The sequence below is a fragment of the Neoarius graeffei genome, chromosome 7 (assembly GCF_027579695.1).
Source record: "Neoarius graeffei isolate fNeoGra1 chromosome 7, fNeoGra1.pri, whole genome shotgun sequence".
In the NCBI taxonomy this organism is placed as follows: domain Eukaryota; kingdom Metazoa; phylum Chordata; class Actinopteri; order Siluriformes; family Ariidae; genus Neoarius; species Neoarius graeffei.
Window position 1 is genome coordinate 10,101,037 of NC_083575.1, and position 21,634 is coordinate 10,122,670.

Sequence of the window (21,634 nt, forward strand, 5' to 3'; positions counted from 1 at the left end):
TTACGACCAACAAATACGTAGAAAGAGTAGAAACAGGACTGCCGATATTTCTTTAAGACATATTTCTAAATTGTTTGAATTGGATGAGTGAGATCCAACTTCATGAGGTTTCATAACTTGCCACCTTTTTTGAGCATGTTTGCTGGCAAATATCAGAACATCAGTGTAAATATCCATTAAAAAAAAAAAAAACACAAGTATGACAACATGTTTCTCATGCATTTGTCTGTGTTTCAGGTCACGCCTTGCGGATTTCTTTTCCAACTGTCAGTCTGAGCCACGATCTCTTTCGGGCTGTCTGAAAGAAAACTACGCTGATTGTCTCCTCTCCTACTCAGGCCTCATTGGTAAGGATTTGGCAAGGGACTGTCATGAAACTCATTCTGAGACTGAGGCACTTCATTAGTTTGACTGACTGGGAAGAAATATCCAGTGTACCAGAAATAGTGTCAAACAGTGTGTCAAAAGTTGACAAAATTCTCACAGGTCAAACTTTTAATAGGTAAACTTGACGAAGAAGTTGAAAGCTGACAATTTTTCCTCAACAATTTTTCATTAACTTTTATTATTGTTATTATTTTGGTGAACAAGACATAAAATATTACACTGAGGACATAATTGAGATTGAACGAGAGTGGCGGCTACAATTAGACACTTTAACGATCTTTTGGCCGTTGCAAAAGTAGAAAAGACTTTCAATACGTAAATTGTGCATGAATAATTACTCAAACTTCCACTGGAAAAAAAAATGACTTGGGTCCCGATTACTTAGCCTATCAGATCATGTGACACAATTATCGACACCTTTGTCCACAGTTATCGACACCGTTCCACAATTATCGACATCCACATGATTATTTATGAAAAAAAAATCGGTATTGAGTTAACAAAACGGTTTTTATTTCAAATTTGTTTTACATAGACTTATTTAGTACAAAATATATTTTATATAAATATATGGATGTCGGTGCTTACATAAATGAGGAAGTAATTCTAATGTTTTAAACAAATGAATTGATAATGGGCAGCACGGTGGTGTAGTGGTTAGCGCTGTCGCCTCACAGCAAGAAGGTCCGGGTTCGAGCCCCGTGGCCGGCGAGGGCCTTTCTGTGTGGAGTTTGCATGTTCTCCCCGTGTCCGCGTGGGTTTCCTCCGGGTGCTCCGGTTTCCCCCACAGTCCAAAGACATGCAGGTTAGGTTAACTGGTGACTCTAAATTGAGCGTAGGTGTGAATGTGAGTGTGAATGGTTGTCTGTGTCTGTGTGTCAGCCCTGTGATGACCTGGCGACTTGTCCAGGGTGTACCCGGCCTTTCGCCTGTAGTCAGCTGGGATAGGCTCCAGCTTGCCTGCGACCCTGTAGAACAGGATAAAGCGGCTAGAGATAATGAGATGAGATGAGATGAGAATCGATAATGTTTAAGCTGTGTCAGAAAATCTTTTGGTTCCACTTTTTACCCACTTTTGAAGTATTTTCGGAGATCACATTTTGTTCATCATTCATTGTTGTTTGTATTAATTTCTAGTTTACCAATAAATGTCAACAGGTAATTGACATTGTAACCACATGAAAATCCAAGTCAAAGGTTGCATGTCATTCCTCGAACTAAAATATAAAATGTGTACTGATATTGTAATATGTGGTAGATATTTACAACAAACTGCAAAAAAAAAAAATCTGAATGGAATAGAAAAATTAGAATATTTCAAGCATGTAATTTTTTATATGCTAGGAATTAAATTCTGGTCTAATTTGCAATTGGACTCCAAATACTCTATAAACATTCCGTTCTGTTATGAATCAGCAAAAAAAAAATATTATAAATCATAGCACTTTTTTTTTTTTTAAGTATTTTATCTACTTCAACAATGTTACACAAAGATCGATCCATAACAGTTGTAAATGTCACTTAATTCCACAGGGTGTCGATAATGGTGGACACCGGTGAAAGTGATCACTATTATCGACACCTCACACACGTGACTTCTCAAACGCGGGTTTAGATACAAAATGGCGACTGTCAAATGAAAGAGTAAGAAACAAAGTAGGTTTCGACAAGATCATGAAATATCAGTGAATTTGATCAGTAAAAACATGCCCATGATCTTTCCACCATGCTTACCTGCAATGATAATGTCCAGGTTTTCCAAAAAATTGCTGATTGCTTTGAAAAAAATCCATTCAGGCGACAAGCTCAAAGGGCGAGGCGGGTCTTCCGGTTGATTAATTAACCAATAATAACTGTTGTAACTGAAACTCACCTTTGTAAAATTGTTTTTTTATTGGTAAATCTGAAAAGGTGTCGATAATTATGGACCGTCGATAACTGTAGCCACCGCTCTATTTATTAATCAATCAATCACACCTGGATGATGTAATGACCTGAGAAAATTCTGGCTACAAAAATAATTATATAATCACAGCACAATTAAATGCTCGATTCTGATCGAGCAGATCATTTGCTATGACAGCGGGTCTGATAGCAGGTTCAACTGCAAAACAAACCCTCGATGAATTAACAGCTTGAAGATATTCTGAAAGCATCCTAAAAGTTTACAAAATGCTAAATTTCAGTGTGTTTGTTTATACAGTGGGGAAAACAAGTATTTGATCCCTTGCTGATTTTGTTGGTTTACCCACTAAGAAAGACTTGATCAGTCTGTAATTTTAATGGTAGGTGTATTCTAACATGTGGAGACAGAATATCAAAAAGAAAATCCAGAAAATAACTTTTAAATATCTATATTAATTTATTTGTATTTTATTGAGAAAAAGAAGTATTTGATCCCCTAGTAACCATCAAGAGTTCTTGTTAATACAGACAAGTTAGACTCTCCAAATTACCTTGTCACCTAAATTGAAGATACCTGATATCACTAATGACTTGTATAAAAGCCACCTGGCCACAGAATCAGTCAGTTTGTCAGACTCCAAACTCTCCAACATGGGAAAGACTAAAGAGCTTTCTGTGGATTTAAGGGAGAAGATTGTAGACCTGCACAAGACCGGTATGGGCTACAAAACCATTAGCAAGAAGCTGGGCGTTAAGGTGACAACTGTTGGTGCAATTGTGCGCAAGTACAAGACTCACAACATGATCATCAATCGACCTAGGTCTGGGGCTCCAAACAAGATCTCACCTCGTGGGGTTTCCAGGATCATGAGAACGGTGAGAAATAGACCTAATACAACACGGGCAGAGTTAGTGGATGATCTTAAAGCAGCTGGGATCACAGTCAACAAGCAAACAGTTGGGAACACTTTACACCGCAATGGTCTAACATCTTGCAGTGCTCGCAAAGTACCCCTGCTTAAGAAAGCACATGTGCAGGCCCGCCTGAACTTTGCCAATGAACATCTGAATGACTTGGAGAGTGACTGAGAGAAGGTGTTATGGTCAGATGAGACCAAAATTGAGCTCTTTGGCATCAATTCAACCCGTCGTGTCTGGAGGGAGAGACATGCTGCTTATGACCCCAAGAACACCATCCCCACTGTCAAGCATGGAGGTGGTAACATTATGCTTTGGGGGTGTTTTTCTGCACAGGGCACAGGGCTACTTCACCGTATCAATGGGAGGATGGACGGAGCCATGTACCGTAAAATCCTAAGTGAAAACCTCCTTCCCTCTGCCAGGAAGCTTAAAATGGGTCGTGGATGGGTCTTCCAGCAGGATAATGACCCAAAGCATACAGCCAAGGCAACCAAGGAATGGCTGAAGAAGAAACATATCAAGGTCATGGAGTGGCCCAGCCAGTCTCCGGACCTGAATTCTATAGAAAATCTATGGAGAGAGCTGAAGCTCAGAGTTGCCAAGCGACAGCCACGGAAACTTGATGATTTAGAGGTCATTTGCAAAGAAGAGTGGACCAAAATTCCTCCTAATATGTGCAGAAACCTGGTCATCAGCTACAAAAAACGTCTGACCTCTGTGCTTGCTAATAAGGGGTTTGTCACAAAGTACTAAGTCCTTTTGGCAAGAGGGTTCAAATACTTATTTTCCTCAATAAAATGCAAATAAATTAATACAAATTCTTTAAAGTCGATTTCTTGATTTTCTTTGTGATATTCTGTCTCAGCATGTTAGACTACACCTACCATTAATATTACAGACTGATCGAGTCTTTATTAGTGGCCAAACCAACAAAATCAGCAAAGGATCAAATACTTGTTTTCCCCACTGTAACTTGAAGAATTCTTACTGCATAACTTGAAGTGACTTTCCATGACTTCTTAAAGATTACGAAATGCGGTTCAAAAGAACGTTTCAGACGTCACTCAGAATTACTAAATTTAACGTTTAAATTCACTTAAAGTCACTATGACTTTTAAGAATAGCAATAAAGGATCTTAAAAAGCTACTAGTATGTTTAATGAATTTTAAAAAAAGATATTCGGGAAAGCCATGGTGTAATGGTGAGAGAAGCAGCTTTGGGACCAAAAGGTCACTGGTTTGAGTCCCAAGACCAGCAGGAATGGCTGAAGTGCCCTTGAGCAAGGCATTTAACTCCCAACTGGTCCCCAGGATGCTCTGGGTATGTTCTATGCCAGGGGTGTCAAACCTGATCCATAAAGGGCCGTGTGGCTGCAGGTTTTCATTCCAGCCATGCAGCAGCACCCTGATTTGGCTTATTCAATCAACTGACACACCCACCCTTTAATCAAGGGTGGGTGTGGCTGCAAGTATTTGACTTTGTGAAGACAGTTCAGTTGATTGAATGAGCCAAGTCAGGTGTGCTGCTGCATGGCTGGAATGAAAACCTGCAGCCACACGGCCCTTTATGGATCAGGTTTGACACCCCTGTTCTATGCCATTCTGGATAAGGGTGTCTGCTCAATGCCTTTAATGTAATGTAAATTTAAGGGCTGGTCTTAAAGGTAACTTCAATACATGATGAAATTTAAGGTTTAGATTAAATGCGATTAAATTCACATTTTCACCGAGTGTAATCAAATCAAATCAAATCAAAACACTCATTGTAAAACATTACCCTTTCGATAGTAATGCCTTACAAAGTGTGGTGTGGTTGTATGGTGTACACTCCAACCCTGTGTCTGAAATCACTCACTACTCACCATATAGTGGACTATATAGTGAGTTCGGCATTTTGTAGTGCTGTCCGAATGTACAGTATAGTGAGAATTATTACACCCTATATAGTGGACTCATAGTATCCCGCCGTGAAAAGTAGTGTACAACCGATGGGCACTAACCAAGCAATATATACCATCACGCATTGTGGTTGCGCTGAAAGAAAAGCTGTAAAAGCTGTTGCACAAGGAGTGTTAAGTATTTTAGATTGAGTATAGCGGTAGTTTGTTTTTTCTTGTGACAACGGGCACCGGACAAATTTATAAGTTGTGGCACGAAAATGGCAATAATATTGTCGTGTTGGGGTGCATGAACAGACGAAGAAACACATTATAAAATGTACATTCATAGCTGCTGAGAAAAGTGTTATGAAATTTTTGGAAATCCACCCTACATGCTTCATAAAAACATTAAGTCGGTAAACAGGAAGTCGACGTGTGACAGACCTGAAAACGGTATACACGGTATAGAACCCCAAGCTGAAGCTTGATACCAAATACCAAGCAGTTGTGATTTGTAGTTGCTGAGAAAAGTGTTACGAAAATCTTGCAAATCCATGCTATATGTTTCATAAATACATTCAGTCGGTAAACAGGAAGTCGATGTGCGACAGACCTGAAAACAGTGTACATGGTATAGAGCCCCAAGTTGACACTTGGTACCAAATACCAAGTAGCTATGATTTGTGGTTGCTGAGAAAAAGGGTGTTTCAGACGGACGGAAATACGGAGATATGGACGGACAGATGGACAGAGGTAAAAAAAAAAAAAAAACAGTATCCCCCCTCCTTTGGAGCGGGGGTATAATCTCATCTCATTATCTCTAGCCGCTTTATCCTGTTCTACAGGGTCGCAGACAAGCTGGAGCCTATCCCAGCTGACTACGGGCGAAAGGCGGGGTACACCCTGGACAAGTCGCCAGGTCATCACAGGGCTGACACATAGACACGGACAACCATTCACGCTCACATTCACACCTACGGTCAATTTAGAGTCACCAGTTAACCTAACCTGCATGTCTTTGGACTGTGGAGGAAACCGGAGCACCCGGAGGAAACCCACGCGGACACGGGGAGAACATGCAAACTCCACACAGAAAGGCCCTCGACGGCCATGGGGCTCGAGCCCGGACCTTCTTGCTGTGAGGCGACAGCGCTAACCACTACGCCACCGTGCCGCCGGGGGTATAATAACAAGAATAAAAGTTATAGTTCAGAGTGAGGAATTAATCAAAAGTCTCAAATTTGATTTAATAAAAGGCTAAGAAGAAAGAGTATTCAGCCTTGATTTAAAAGAAGTGAAAGATGCAGCAGACACAAAGTACTTTGTATTTATTAATGTGGGAAATATGCTCAGTATAATTTGCATTTATTATTTTGAAAGCCCACCAGCCGACTGATCTGGCACGTTTTAATTGTCTGACAGTAATGGCGTAAATAATGGCGCGGCGGAGTAGTGTCCGAAAGTGTTTTTTTTTTCCCTTCGTTTTACCAATGAGCTCACTAGATAGAATTCCCTAGATAGTGAGTGGGGAGTAGTGAACGAGTGAGTGATTTCAGACACAGCCCAAGGCCCTGTTTACATTATTTCGAATCAGCGGATCATCAGATTAACGTTTTTAAAATGATTCGCGTACACACACAAAATTTCTGTGCCCGCAACAAAACCGTTCCCCGTGCACACAGCAACGCCAATACACGGATACGCTAATCACATGACTAATTAGACGGCACGTCACATGATCCCAGTGCATATCGGGCATGCGCAAGTCACTCACCACTTGCAAGTGGAAGGATGTCGTTGTAAAAAATGAAGTATGCCAGTCTGTTATCGGCGGTACTGGTACTACAATGACGCCTTTTTTACACCGTGTATGGCCTTCGTGTTTATGCTAGAAGGATCTAACAGTGTTCGGTACACTCTTCACCTCGCAGAATGGCCGTTTTTTGCGATTACAACAAGACTATTTAGTGCTACGGTAACCAACACACTTCCTGTATTGCTCATTCACTTAATGACTTCCTCAACACACTTCCTGTATTGCTCATTCACATGACCAACGTGGCATGACCAACGCCAGCGAATCAGGAAGGTGGAGGTCACAGTGACGTTGTCCAATGACGACGTCAGCTAGAGCTCAGCACTGCGTATCCTCGTTCCTCAATGTTTACACAGCACCGGATCAGATACGTACTGGGTTGAATACGTGGGCCCTGGCGGATTCAAACTGTTCCGCCTGTGGAGTCGTTTTCCGGTCGTTTTAATGTGCACGGACAGTGCATCTGCAACGAAAACGATACGGATACGGTCTAATGGAGACCTGGGCATTATGCGGCCCTTTAGTTCATTCTGACCGGCCCGCGTAAGGTTAATTAGAAATTCCAAAATAAATGTATTTTCTAATTTTACCCCATGCATGGACAATGTGCATTGCTTTTATTTTGAAGTTGTGTTCAACAAAAACACAATGCGCGCGACATGAACATGACATGAAATCCCACGAAACCTAATCCCGCGATAACTACTTCCGTAATTTGTCCAGACCAACCACAAACTTGTACGTCATCCTTCAAACGGTCCAGCCAATCACATATTGTGACGTCACCAGCAAGCGCCTGAGCCAATCTGATACCTACACCGAATCGACTGATGATCATCTGTCAGCTGTGCTTCGCATCTCCACCTCAGACATTTAATCTGACTTTGATGCACTCGTTAAAGACCAACAGAGACTAGATTTCTCTCACTGAACAAATAAAAAACTGAAAAACACCAAAAGAGGTGATTAGACTACAAATGTGGGCATCATTATTATAATATGATGTATCTTGCTTGATATTTGGAGTAGAAAGACAATATTGCGATGTCTTTATTGTGTTTTGGGGTGAACGTGACTGAAAAAAAATATGGTACAAACGTTCACATTTTGTTAACCATTGTTTTGGGAAATTTGATTGAATAAATGAAATTTTTTGTAAGGCAACCTCGTTTTTTTTCCATACTCTTACCAGTCTTAGCAGCTTGTAAAAACAATGTTATTTATTGTTTTATATAAAGAAATACAATTAATATTATGCAGAATTTAGTTCAGCCTTTTGGTCCGGCCCTCCACAAAATTTTCTGTTTCTCATGTGGCCCCATGGAAAAAATAATTGCCCACCCCTGGTCTAATGTAAACACCACCCAAGTCAACCCTTGAACCGTTAAGCTGTTGCTTGATGTTTTCAACCATACGAAAGTCTACTTATTCACTTGAAGAGGTACATCAACGCCGTTTCACAGATATTCCACAGATGTTCCACAACATTCAATGTAACTATACATTGATTTTTAAAACAGTGCAGCATGTTCCTTTATAAATAAAAATTTGGAAGTGTTGACAAAATTGCAGTGATGTAAGATGAATAAAACGTGCCGTGATTGGGAAATTGTCAGAAGTCGCTGATTATTTTCTTATCCCAACACACCTTGTGTGCTTTATTCCTGACAACTTATGCTTCTTCATTACGGCAGTGGTCGGACTAAAGCTCCAGCAATAAATCTTGGTCAAGTTCACACTTTATCATGGCTGAAAATGTGTCCGCCCACTCGAGTGAAACGTTATGAACTCAAGATGAAGTTCAGAGCCGGTGCTGACACTTAAATATGGTGTTTCATGTTATCTCATTTGTATGTATAAGCGCCAAATTAAATCGTTTCTTAAAATTCCAGTGATTTTGTCCCAGCTCCTCTGCATACACAGCTTTCATTTTTCATATTCATTCATATTATTTCGCTTAATCATTCAAGGCTTTCCTCTCCATTGAATTCACACAATAAAATAAATTGGCGGCAAATTTTTTTTCATCTTTCCCACATAGATGATCTCGGTTCATTTTTTTTTTCCTAACAAAGTAAGAGCTGTAGCGAGTCACGAAATAGGATGTGATGATGTAAAAAATGGGAAAAGACAAGCCAGACACTTGGATAACAAAGTGAGAAGGAGAGGGAACTGCACACAAATCCTTTTGTGTCCTTTTCCTTAGCCGTTGAAACTGACATTCCTTCTTCATCGATCACATTGTGCCAAACCACCACCGCTGAAATGTGTCTGGTACAAACTCAGCGCCAGAAAACAAAACACACACAAACAAAATGAGGGCGTCTGGATTGTTGCCTGTTACCATGTAGAAACAGACAGAGAGATTGTGGTTTATTTTTTGTCACTGTCAAGGCTGACGGATTAAGGTCAGCTAAGGTCGAGGTGCATGGTTAGCACTTAAAGCTTCTCTCCTGTCTTCTTTAAAATCCATGCGTGTTGAAATTGTTCCAAATCGTGTGAAATCAAATCGTGGAGAGAAAATTCGTTCACAGCAACACACAGAATATGACAATACACGCAATAACATTTCACAGATTGTTTCACTTTCAGCAAGCATGATTTAAATATTCATCATCAGGAATGATATTTACTTGAAAAAAATCCCCATTTTAAACCTTAGGATGTCACTCGAGAATGATTGGAGTGATTCGAGACTCATGTTTGATTCATTATGATTAAAAATGCATGTAAGTCTTTTGTGAGATGGTTCAATATAACTGTATATGTAGAACAATGTAACTGAGCGGGAGATCGAGTCAAACTGAAAATGATGATGCTGAGACACCATTCCTGCTCACACTGAAAACCGGAGATTTAAATAATATTGGTTGGTGTTGAGTGGTATATCAGATATATTCCATTCAGCTAGCAAGATATTGAGCGAGTCGAAGACGAGTAGCTGATATACCATGAAAAAAGCCAGCCAATTATTATTATTATTCTCATCTCATCTCATTATCTGTAGCCGCTTTATCCTTCTACAGGGTCGCAGGCAAGCTGGAGCCTATCCCAGCTGACTATGGGCGAAAGGCGGGGTACACCCTGGACAAGTCGCCAGGTCATCACAGGGCTGACACATAGACACAGACAACCATTCACACTCACATTCACACCTACGCTCAATTTAGAGTCACCAGTTAACCTAACCTGCATGTCTTTGGACTGTGGGGGAAACCGGAGCACCCGGAGGAAACCCACGCGGACAACATGCAAACTCCGCACAGAAAGGCCCTCGCCGGCCACAGGGCTCAAACCCGGACCTTCTTGCTGTGAGGCGACAGCGCTAACCACTACACCACCGTGCCGCCATTATTATTATTATTATCATCATCATAATACTACATATGCATTCCTTTTGGGTGTTCAACGCGTCTTTCTCTTTCAAAATTCTCTCAAAATCTTCCGTATTTAACGAAGCAAATTTGGCGGCCATATTTGTTTACAAATTGTCACAGTCGCTTGCTAGCGCGGAAGTTTTATTAGGCCATGCTGTGAAAACTGTCCATGCAGACGCTCAAAGTTTCCAAATCTGTCATTGTTTAATTCTTGAATATTTTCTATCGTGAATACTATCATTAAAAATCTTATCTCTGCTTTCCAAAGAAATTTATCTGGTTAATGGCAGGTTGAAGTTGGAACAACAGATTTCACTCTCTGCTCGCGGGATGTCGGGAAACTGCCAGTGATTTTCGAGTCACGGGAAAGCAGTCAGGCTCTCTCTCTCTCTCTCTCTCTCTCTCTCTCTCTCTCTTCTGACTAGTTTCCCACTGGATTAATGATGAATATCAATCAGATAACTTTTATAGGGCTGTTCTTTCACTCTCACTGTTTCTGATGAAGGATTCAGCAAAATTTTCCATCTGCTAGTTTTGATGCTATGATTCACAGGAGACTTTGAAGTGAGTTTTCAGAGCTTTACCTACTTATTTTTTTTTTCAAATCAAACTGATTCATGTAAATAAATAACTGTTTTAGAATATAACTGGAGTTGTTTTGATGAAAAATATTGAGATCTTAGCGGTCGGAATGAGATTAAAATTAAAAAAGAAATGGAAGTCAGAAACGCGAGAGTCAATTTCAGTCCAGTTAATGTGAATTGTTTATTGGATGTGGATCAGACAGTTTTTTTGAGATTCGCCTTGAAAGCTGTGAATATTATCATTTATATTCTTTCATATAAATACTAGTAGGCCCTACTTTTGAGAAATACAAAGCCCTACAGAGCACAAAGAAGGGATTAGGAATAATCTTTTATGACTTTTTTATTGAGTGTACCGATTTAATGTTTTACCTAATTAGCATCATTAATATGAAATACTAATTTGCAGAATTTGTTTTTACTAATTTCTCAAACTTTGTATTCCGTATACAAACATCGATGTGCCTGCCAATTTCCATGTAAATATTTTGAAAAATAGAAACATTATTAAGAAAAAACATTTGGTTTCACTGGTTAATGAGGAGATTAAATGTGATTCGTGATATCATGACATCACTCATACTGCCTCAGTTTAAAACAACCAGTGGCGACCTCAAAACAACAAGCAAAGAAAATGGCTGGAAATCGGATCGACACCAAAATCAAAGAACTTGGGTTGGGTGTTGGTGCCAAAGATGAACTTGCCTGTCTGATATCTGAGACTGTTCATGGTGTCGTGGTGTTGCGAACTAGTTAATGTCTCTGCTTGGGATTTTCACAACACTTGCTGTCTTGTGAGTTATACATCATATCCGGTCTCACACGTTTTACACACCTCGTGAAGGGTTGCGCTCTGTAACATTCTGTTAAATACAGTCAGGTGGGAATACACGACATCTGTTACTTTTCTGTTGTAGAAGACTGAGCAGGTAAGCATGGTGGAAAGATCATGGACATGTTTTTACTGATCAAATTCACTGATATTTCATGATCTTGTCGAAACCTACTTTGTTTCTTACTCTTTCAATTGACAGTCGCCATTTTGTATCTAAACCCGCGTTTGAGAAGTCACGTGTGTGAGGTGTCGATAATAGTGATCACTTTCACCGGTGTTCACCATTATCGACACCCTGTGGAATTAAGTGACATTTACAACTGTTATGGATCGATCTTTGTGTAACATTGTTGAAGTAGATGAAGTACTTTAAAAAAATAAAAGTGCTGTGATTTATATTTTTTTTCTGATTCATAACAGAATGGAATGTTTATAGAGTATTTGGAATCCGATTGCAATAAATAGAATTAGACCAGAATTAAATTCCTAGCATATAAAAAATTACGTGGTTTAAATATTCAGATTTTTCTATTCCATTCAGAATTATTATTTATTTATTTATTTTTTTTAGCAGTTTGTTGTAAATATCTACCACATATTACAATATCAGTAGACATTTTATATTTTGATTCGAGGAATGACATGCAGCCTTTGACCTGGATTTTCATGTGATTACAATATCAATTGCCTGTTGATGTTTATTGGTAAACAACAAAACTAGAAATGAATACATACTGTACAACAACGAATGATGAACAAAATGCGATCTACAAAAATACTTAGAAAGTGGATAGAAAATGGAACAAAAAGATTTTCTGACACAGGTTCAAAATTACCAGTTCATTTGTTTACAAACATGAGAATTACTTCCTCATTTACATAAGCGCAGACATCCATGTATTTACAGTGGTGCTTGAAAGTTTGTGAACCCTTTAGAATTTTCTATATTTCTGCATAAATATGACCTAAAACATCATCAGATTTTCACACAAGTCCTAAAAGTAGATAAAGAGAACCCAGTTAAAGAAATGAGACAAAAATATTATACTTGGTCATTTATTTATTGAGGAAAATGATCCAATATTACATATCTGTGAGTGGCAAAAGTATGTGAACCTCTAGGATTAGCAGTTAATTTGAAGGTGAAATTAGAGTCAGGTGTTTTCAATTAATGGGATGACAATCAGGTGTGAGTGGGCACCCTGTTTTATTTAAAGAACAGGGATCTATCAAAGTCTGATCTTCACAACACATGTTTGTGGAAGTGTATCATGGCACGAACAAAGGAGATTTCTGAGGACCTCAGAAAGAGCGTTGTTGATGCTCATCAGGGTGGAAAAGGTTACAAAACCATCTCTAAAGAGTTTGGACTCCACCAATCCACAGTCGGACAGATTGTGTACAAATGGAGGAAATTCAAGACCATTGTTACCCTCCCCAGGAGTGGTCGACCAACAAAGATCACTCCAAGAGCAAGGCATGTAATAGTCGGCAAGGTCACAGAGGACGGGTAACTTCTAAGCAACTGAAGGCCTCTCTCACATTGGCTAATGTTAATGTTCATGAGTCCACTATCAGGAGAACACTGAGCAACAATGGTGTGCATGGCAGGGTTGCAAGGAGAAAGCCACTGCTCTCCAAAAAGAACATTGCTGCTCATCTGCAGATTGCTAAAGATCATGTGAACAAGCCAGAAGGCTACTGGAAAAAGATTTTGTGGACAGATGAGACCAACTTAGAACTTTTTTGTTTAAATGAGAAGCATTATGCTTGGAGAAAGGAAAACACTGCATTCCAGCATAAGAACCTTATCCCACCTGTGAAATATGGTGGTGGTAGTATCATGGTTTGGGCCTGTTTTGCTGCATCTGGGCCAGGACGGCTTGCCATCATTGACGGAACAATGAATTCTGAATTATACCAGTGAATTCTAAAGGAAAATGTCAGGACATCTGTCCATGAACTGAATCTCAAGAGAAGGTGGGTCATGCAGCAAGACAACAACCCTAAGCACATAAGTCATTCTACCAAAGAATGGTTAAAGAAGAATAAAGTTAATGTTTTGGAATGGTCAAGTCAAAGTCCTGACCTTAATCCAATCGAAATGTTGTGGAAGGACCTGAAGCGAGCAGTTCATGTGAGGAAACCCACCAACATCCCAGAGTTGAAGCTGTTCTGTACGGAGGAACGGGCTAAAATTCCTCCAAGCCGGTGTGCAGGACTCATCAACAGTTACTGGAAACATTTAGTTGCAGTTATTGCTGCACAAGGGGGTCACACCAGATACTGAAAGCAAAGGTTCACATACTTTTGCCACTCACAGATATGTAATATTGGCTCATTTTCCTCAATAAATAAATGACCAAGTATAATATTTTTTGTCTCATTTGTGTAACTGGGTTCTCTTTATCTACTTTTAGGACTTGTGTGAAAATCTGATGATGTTTTAGGTCATATTTATGCAGAAATGTAGAAAATTCTAAAGGGTTCACAAACTTTCAAGCACCACTGTATATAAAATATATTATGTACTAAATTAAGTCTATGTAAAACAAATTTGAAATATAAACTATGTTTTTGTTAACTTAATACAACATACCGGATTTTTTTAAAATAAATAATTATCTGCATGTCGATAATTGTGGATCGGTGTCAATAACTGTGGACAAAGGTGTCAATAATTGTGGAACGGTGTCACATGATCTGATATGCTAAGCAATTGAGAATCAACTTAATTTTTTTCCAGTGGAAGTTTGAGTAATTATTCATGCACAATTTACATATTAAAAGTCTTTTCTACTTTTGCAATGGTCAAAAAGATTGTTAAGGTGTCAATAATTGTAGCCGCCGCTCTAGTAATACATCTTATCATGTTCCAGAGAAACTGCAACCAAGTTCTTAATACTTAAAGTTACAGTACAGCTTTACTCTGACTGTTACAAAGCACTGACACAAATCATAGCGGTGTATTTTTCCTCCACAGGTACAGTGATGACCCCAAACTACCTGCGTTCCCCTAAAATCAGTGTGTCACCGTTCTGTGACTGCAGCAACAGCGGCAACAGCAAAGAAGATTGTGAGCGGTTCACGGAGTTCTTCACTGACAACGCCTGTCTGCGTGAGTAACGCCGCTGTCTGGCTTCCCTCCTCCTTTATCTCCCACTGTTTTCAGTTTTCTAATATTTCCACTCAGTATCTTGCAGTTTGAGCTCCAGGAGCTTTCAGTCTTCTGTCCTTCTTTATGCTTTGTGCTTCCAGCACACTTCATTTTTCACAGTGTTTTTGTCACGCCATTACCTGACACCTGTTGAATCGCATTCTTCACCGACTTGTCTTTCATGATTCCATATCTTTCCTATATAAAATAGTCTTACATATTGCTCAACATCTTTATATTGCGAGGTTTATGCACCAATTTACTGAAAAGGAACTTCGACAGAATCACAATTATTTTACAGCATTTATTCAACATTAGCATAATATAACCCTGCTCCCCCCCCCAAAAAAAAGGTGATGATTTGCAAATCATGCAAACTCTACATTTCATTGACAATAGTCCAGAGACAACATAAGTTGTAACTAACATTTTATGGTTTATTTATTTATTTATTTAATTTTATTTTATGGTAGCCAGATGTTTCAAAAAAGTTGGGACAGGTGCAACAAAAGACTGAAAAAGTTGTGTATGACTGGGTATAAAAAGAGCATCCCAGAGAGGCGGAGTCTCTCAGAAGTAAAGATGGGCAGGGGTTCACTGCCGTGTGAATGGCTGCTTGGGCAAACAGTGCAACAATTTTGGAATACCGTTCCTTAATGTAAAACTGCAAAGAATTTGGGGATCACATCATCTGTGGTCCATAAAATCATTAAAAGATTCAGAGAATCTGGAGAAATCTCTGTACCGGTATGTAAAAACTGACATTGAATGCCTGTGATGTTCAGGCCCTCAGGCAACACTGCATTAAAAATCACTGTATGGGCTCAGGAACACTTCAGAAAACCATCGTCTGTGAAAACAGTTCATTACTGCATCCACAAATGCAAGTTAAAACCAGATATAAACAATATCCAGAAACACCGCCACCTTCTCTGGGTGTGAGCTCTTTTACAATGGACTGAGGCGAAGTGGAAAATTGTCCTTAGGTCTGATGAATCAAAAGTAGAAATTATTTTTAGAAATAATGGACACCACGTCCTCCAGGCTAAAGAGGAGAGAGAGCATCCAGCTTGTTATCAGCGCACAGTTCAAAAGCCAGCATCTGTGATGGTATGAGGGGGCATTAGTGCACATGACATGAGTAGCTTGTACATCTGGGAAGGCATCATTAACGATTTATACACGTTTCAGAGCAATATGCTGCCATTCAGACAAAATCCTTTTCAGGGAAGGCCTTCCTTCTTTCAGCAAGACAATGTCAAACCGCTTTCTGCACATATTAAAACTGCATGTCTCCATAGTAAAAGAGTATGGGTGCTAAACTGGCCTGCCTGCAGTCCAGACCTGTCTCCCATTTAAAACATTTGGAGCATTATGAAGCGCAAACTTTGACAAAGTAGACCCCGTATTGCTGAGCAACTGAAATTGTATATCAGCCAAGAATCAGTGAACATTTCTCCTTCAAAACAACAGCAGTTGGTCTCCTCAGTTCCCAAATGTTTACAGTGTGTTGTTAAAAGTTGAGGTGCTGAAACACATGCCCCTGTCCCAACTTTTTTTGAAGCATGTTGCTGACTTCAAATTCAAAATGAGCATATATTTTTCAAACAACAATAAAATTTGACATGTTGTCTTCGTAAAATATAGGGTTTCCATGATTTGCAAAACATCACATTCTGTTTGTATTTATATTTTACACAGTGTCTGTACTTTTTGGGAATTGGGGCTATACATCATCACTTTAACTAACTTTATTTACAATGACCAACTTGTCAGATTTAACAGTATTACGACAACATCGCTGTTAAACAATATTCCACGTTTACATGTTCAGGAATTATCTGGATGAACAAAAACAGCTTGACTTGGATCAACATGCGCTTGCACTTGGTTACTGTATAGCACATCCAATTGCTGTTATAATGTGAGTGATAAACTGAACTAAATAGAAACGTTAATATAGATAATAAATAAAAGATGGAAATCGGCAAATTGCTGTGCCATAGGGTTCCATATGATGAACATGATATCAGGAAATATTATACATATGGGCGATTTTTTCCATGGAATAAGAACGTGTTCTATTCCCTCCTAGTGGGTTTCATTCATCTGATTTGATAGCATGCAATATTGGCAGCATATTGCTTATCCTCCATGTATTACACCACTCTCCCCAATGGAAAATTAGTGTGCAATATTGTTACAGTATTGCACGTTGTCAAGACAACATGACATCACATGTCAGAGCTCATGCGAATATCCAATGACAAAAACTTTTCTTCTGTGCATACGCAGAATCATTTCTTTGTCTGCCGGGAAAGCGAGAAGATGAGGCTAATCTAGTGCTACTGCTAGGATTAAGCACTAAATAAATAAACTGAAACTAAAGACGCACTGAACACCCGAAAGGCTACTAAAACTTCGTTATATATTCTTCACGCATATTTACAAGAGAAAAACATACCAGTGGACATCAAAAAACTGGAAAAAAGACACATTGGAGATGTAAAACTTCCGTGCTAGCAAGTGACTGTGACAGTTTGTAAACAAACATGGCCGCCAGGTTTGCTTCATTAAAAGCGGAAGATTTTGAGGGAATTTTGGCTGCCAGGTCGCTCCGTTGTGTGTAGCTGTCGATGTTGATTTTAAAAGTAACTAAGCAAATTACACAGAGAAAAGAACAAGAATAATATTCGGCTTGACTGCGCTAGCATTGGCCTTCGCGAACACTACACTGGCTGGAAGGTAACTGCACTGCCGTACTAACAGCACCGATTTGCAGGTAAGCTAGTGCTGGCCTTTCCTAAAGCTACTGCTTCACTGGCTGGAAGGTAACTGGACTGCTGCGCTAACAGCACCAAGTCAAGGGTAAGCTAGCAATGGACTTGAGAATGCTGATATGAAGAGAGTATGTATGTATATATGTATAATAATAATAATAATAATAATAATACAACCCCGATTCCAAAAAAGTTGGGACAAACTACAAATTGTAAATAAAAACGGAATGCAATAATTTACAAATCTCAAAAACTGATATTGTATTCACAATAGAACATAGACAACATATCAAATGTCGAAAGTGAGACATTTTGAAATTTCATGCCAAATATTGGCTCATTTGAAATTTCATGACAGCAACACATCTCAAAAAAGTTGGGACAGGGGCAATAAGAGGCTGGAAAAGTTAAAGGTACACAAAAGGAACAGCTGGAGGACCAAATTGCAACTCATTAAGTCAATTGGCAATAGGTCATTAACATGACTGGGTATAAAAAGAGCATCTTGGAGTGGCAGCGGCTCTCAGAAGTAAAGATGGGAGGAGGATCACCAATCCCCCTAATTCTGCGCCGACAAATAGTGGAGCAATATCAGAAAGGAGTTCGGCGGTGTAAAATTGCAAAGAGTTTGAACATATCATCATCTACAGTGCATAATATCATCAAAAGATTCAGAGAATCTGGAAGAATCTCTGTGCGTAAGGGTCAAGGCTGGAAAACCATACTGGGTGCCCGTGATCTTCAGGCCCTTAGACAGCACTGCATCACATACAGGCATGCTTCTGTATTGGAAATCACAAAATGGGCTCAGGAATATTTCCAAAGAACATTATCTGTGAACACAATTCACCGTGTCATCCGCCGTTGCCAGCTAAAACTCTATAGTTCAAAGAAGAAGTCGTATCTAAACATGATCCAGAAGCGCAGACGTCTTCTCTGGGCCAAGGCTCATTTAAAATGGACTGTGGCAAAGTGGAAAACTGTTCTGTGGTCAGACGAATCAAAATTTGAAGTTCTTTATGGAAATCAGGGACGCCGTGTCATTCGGACTAAAGAGGAGAAGGACGACCCAAGTTGTTATCAGCGCTCAGTTCAGAAGCCTGCATCTCTGATGGTATGGGGTTGCATTAGTGCTTGTGGCATGGGCAGCTTATACATCTGGATAGACACCATCAATGCTGAAAGGTATATCCAGGTTCTAGAGCAACATATGCTCCCATCCAGACGACGTCTCTTTCAGGGAAGACCTTGCATTTTCCAACATGACAATGCCAAATCACATACTGCATCAATTACAGCATCATGGCTGCGTAGAAGAAGGGTCCGGGTACTGAACTGGCCAGCCTGCAGTCCAGATCTTTCACCCATAGAAAACATTTGGCGCATCATAAAACGGAAGATACGACAAAAAAGACCTAAGACAGTTGAGCAACTAGAATCCTACATTAGACAAGAATGGGTTAACATTCCTATCCCTAAACTTGAGCAACTTGTCTCCTCAGTCCCCAGACGTTTACAGACTGTTGTAAAGAGAAAAGGGGATGTCTCACAGTGGGAAACATGGCCTTGTCCCAACTTTTTTGAGATGTGTTGTTGTCATGAAATTTAAAATCACCTAATTTTTCTCTTTAAATGATACATTTTCTCAGTTTAAACATTTGATATGTCATCTATGTTCTATTCTGAATAAAATATGGAATTTTGAAACTTCCACATCATTGCATTCCGTTTTTATTTACAATTTGTACTTTGTCCCAACTTTTTTGGAATCGGGGTTGTAATATTGGCTGGCTTTTTTCATGGTCTATCAGATATATTCCATTCAGCTACTCATCTTTGACTCGTTCAATATCATGCTAGCTGAATGGAATAGATCTGATATACCACTCAACGCCAGCCAATATTATTTAAATATCATGATGAAGAATATTAATTCTTGCCGTATTTCTTCTCAGTTCTTTGAAGACGGATATCTTAAACATCTTGAACCTATTTGTTTATCTCTCAAATGGAACACTGGTGATGTGCTTATTAAATACTGTGATCTCTCATATATCTGATCATCACCTCAGGCTGATCCGAACCAGGTGTTCTTTGTTGTTTTCTAGTTTTCCCTCCACACTCCTCTCCAAATTCCCTATCGCTACCCATCAGGTTTCTGCATATTTTTAAACAAACACAACCCGGCATGAGGCGAGATGAACAAAGAACATTCTGGAGCTCATACAAATCTTGCTGTGCTATGAACCATTCAGGTCAAGGTGCTAAAAAGGGTTGTATGGATTTCCTGAACTGAAGGACATCCTTCCGCAGGTTAAACTGGGCTGCATGCTGTCCGTCTCTCTGTCTCTCCTTCACATTTGAGCTTTCTTGCTCCTCTTCTCATCTGTCTACCGAACACACACGTCATCTCTTTGCTCTTTGCCAGGTCACAGCAGGATGAAAACACTCTGACACTCCCATCATTCTCTTTCCTGTTGCCCCTTGGATTCCTGCAAAAGGTGGATAGTAGGGCATGGAGACAGACAGCTCTCTCCTCTTCTCTCTCCTGCTTTCTCTCTCTCGTGTCTCATTAGCCGAGCTGAGTGTTAAACGCACTGACAGGTGTTGGGGCGCCTCGTTTGTGCCGTCAGAGTGTGAGCGTTTCTCTGCAGCCTGCAGGCCTCTTTCCTGTCTGTCCGTTCCTGCAACTCTGGCTAAAAAGAAATGTGATCCTAGACGGACAGGTCAACAGTTTTAATGCAGTTTTTAAAAATCATTGTATTGCAGTCGCTTTAAATGTTGTTCGGTTAAATCATCAGCACTAACTTGGAGTTGATTTTTTTTCCCCCCATGTACTCAAGCTAATTTACTTGATGATCCTGGAGTAATTACAGGATACTCAGCTGTTACTGTGTATAACAATAACCAAGTGAGCTAGCATAGCTAACTAGTGAGCAAAATAACTAATAACTATGTGTCATGGCAAGGTTTAATAACTTCAGGGAAATGATCATGGGAAAATGGAAAAAGAAAAAAAAAACAAAACAAATGCTTGCAGTTCTAGCCTGATCTGGGGAACATTCTAATGCCAGCCTTACACCAAATGGCTGTCCAAGCGATTTCAGGGTCGCAAACAAATTTCCAATCTTGGAATGAAATCATGAGTTTTGTTCAAGGTGTTGGACATGCCCGTCATCTCGATCGTTTGGTGTAAGGTGGTCAAGCTCACAGACTTGCATCAGTCTTTTTCTCGTCTTGACCTTCAGATAAAATCAAACGCTCTTAACGTTGTCTTGAGTCTTGGCTCATGCAAATAGTGAACCTGCAAAAGCATTGATACCGTAAACTCTTGAAAAGTCAGTCATTTGGTGCAACTCTGTGACTAATGACACATTCGTCTTTTCAAAGTCTTCTAGAGAATGGGTCGCATCAAACAGTCTAAGAAACAAGTCTAACGTCATGACGTTGGTGTCACCAGGCTTGTAGTACTCGAGTCCAGGACTTGTGCCCTAATTTTAAGGACTCGTGACTTGACTTGGACTTGAGCACTGATGACTCGGACTCGTGCATTAACTGCATTCGGACTCGTAAATTGGAGACGAGGACTCTGATTTTTTTTCTTTATTTTTTGTATCTACATTACTTTTTACACCCATTTCGTGCAAGAGAATGCACATTCACCTGTTCAGAAACAAACTAACGTTAATGGCGCTAAAATGCCTGGAGAGAACGCCCCTAGGATTGTCCGCTTTGCTTATACAGACTTCTCGTGCAGTGGGAAAAAATGCACTGCTATGTGTTCCATATGTAGAAGAACTATCAAGGAGATGACGGGGACAACCTCGAACTTCAATCGTCATTTGGCGAGACTCCACCCAGAGAAGGAAGTGACATGCTATGTTCATTGCCCTGTTGATAGCGGGGCTTGTTTGCTGAACGATGAACTAGCTAGTGTTAACCCTGTCTCAGGTTATTTGCCCTGTTGATAGTGGGCGGGGCTTGCTGAGCGA

At 39.8% G+C, this 21,634-nt stretch overlaps 1 protein-coding gene across 2 annotated transcripts in view; it reads left to right on the forward strand.

Moving 5' to 3' along the window:
* The window catches only part of gfra1a (gdnf family receptor alpha 1a), a 270,564-nt gene that overhangs the window by 213,555 nt on the left and 35,375 nt on the right, over positions 1-21,634 (forward strand). For both annotated transcript variants that reach the window (XM_060925260.1, XM_060925261.1), the window contains 2 exons: positions 238-347; positions 14,689-14,823. In XM_060925260.1, the coding sequence (XP_060781243.1) occupies positions 238-347; positions 14,689-14,823 (245 nt within the window). The remainder of the gene's footprint in view (positions 1-237; positions 348-14,688; positions 14,824-21,634) is intronic.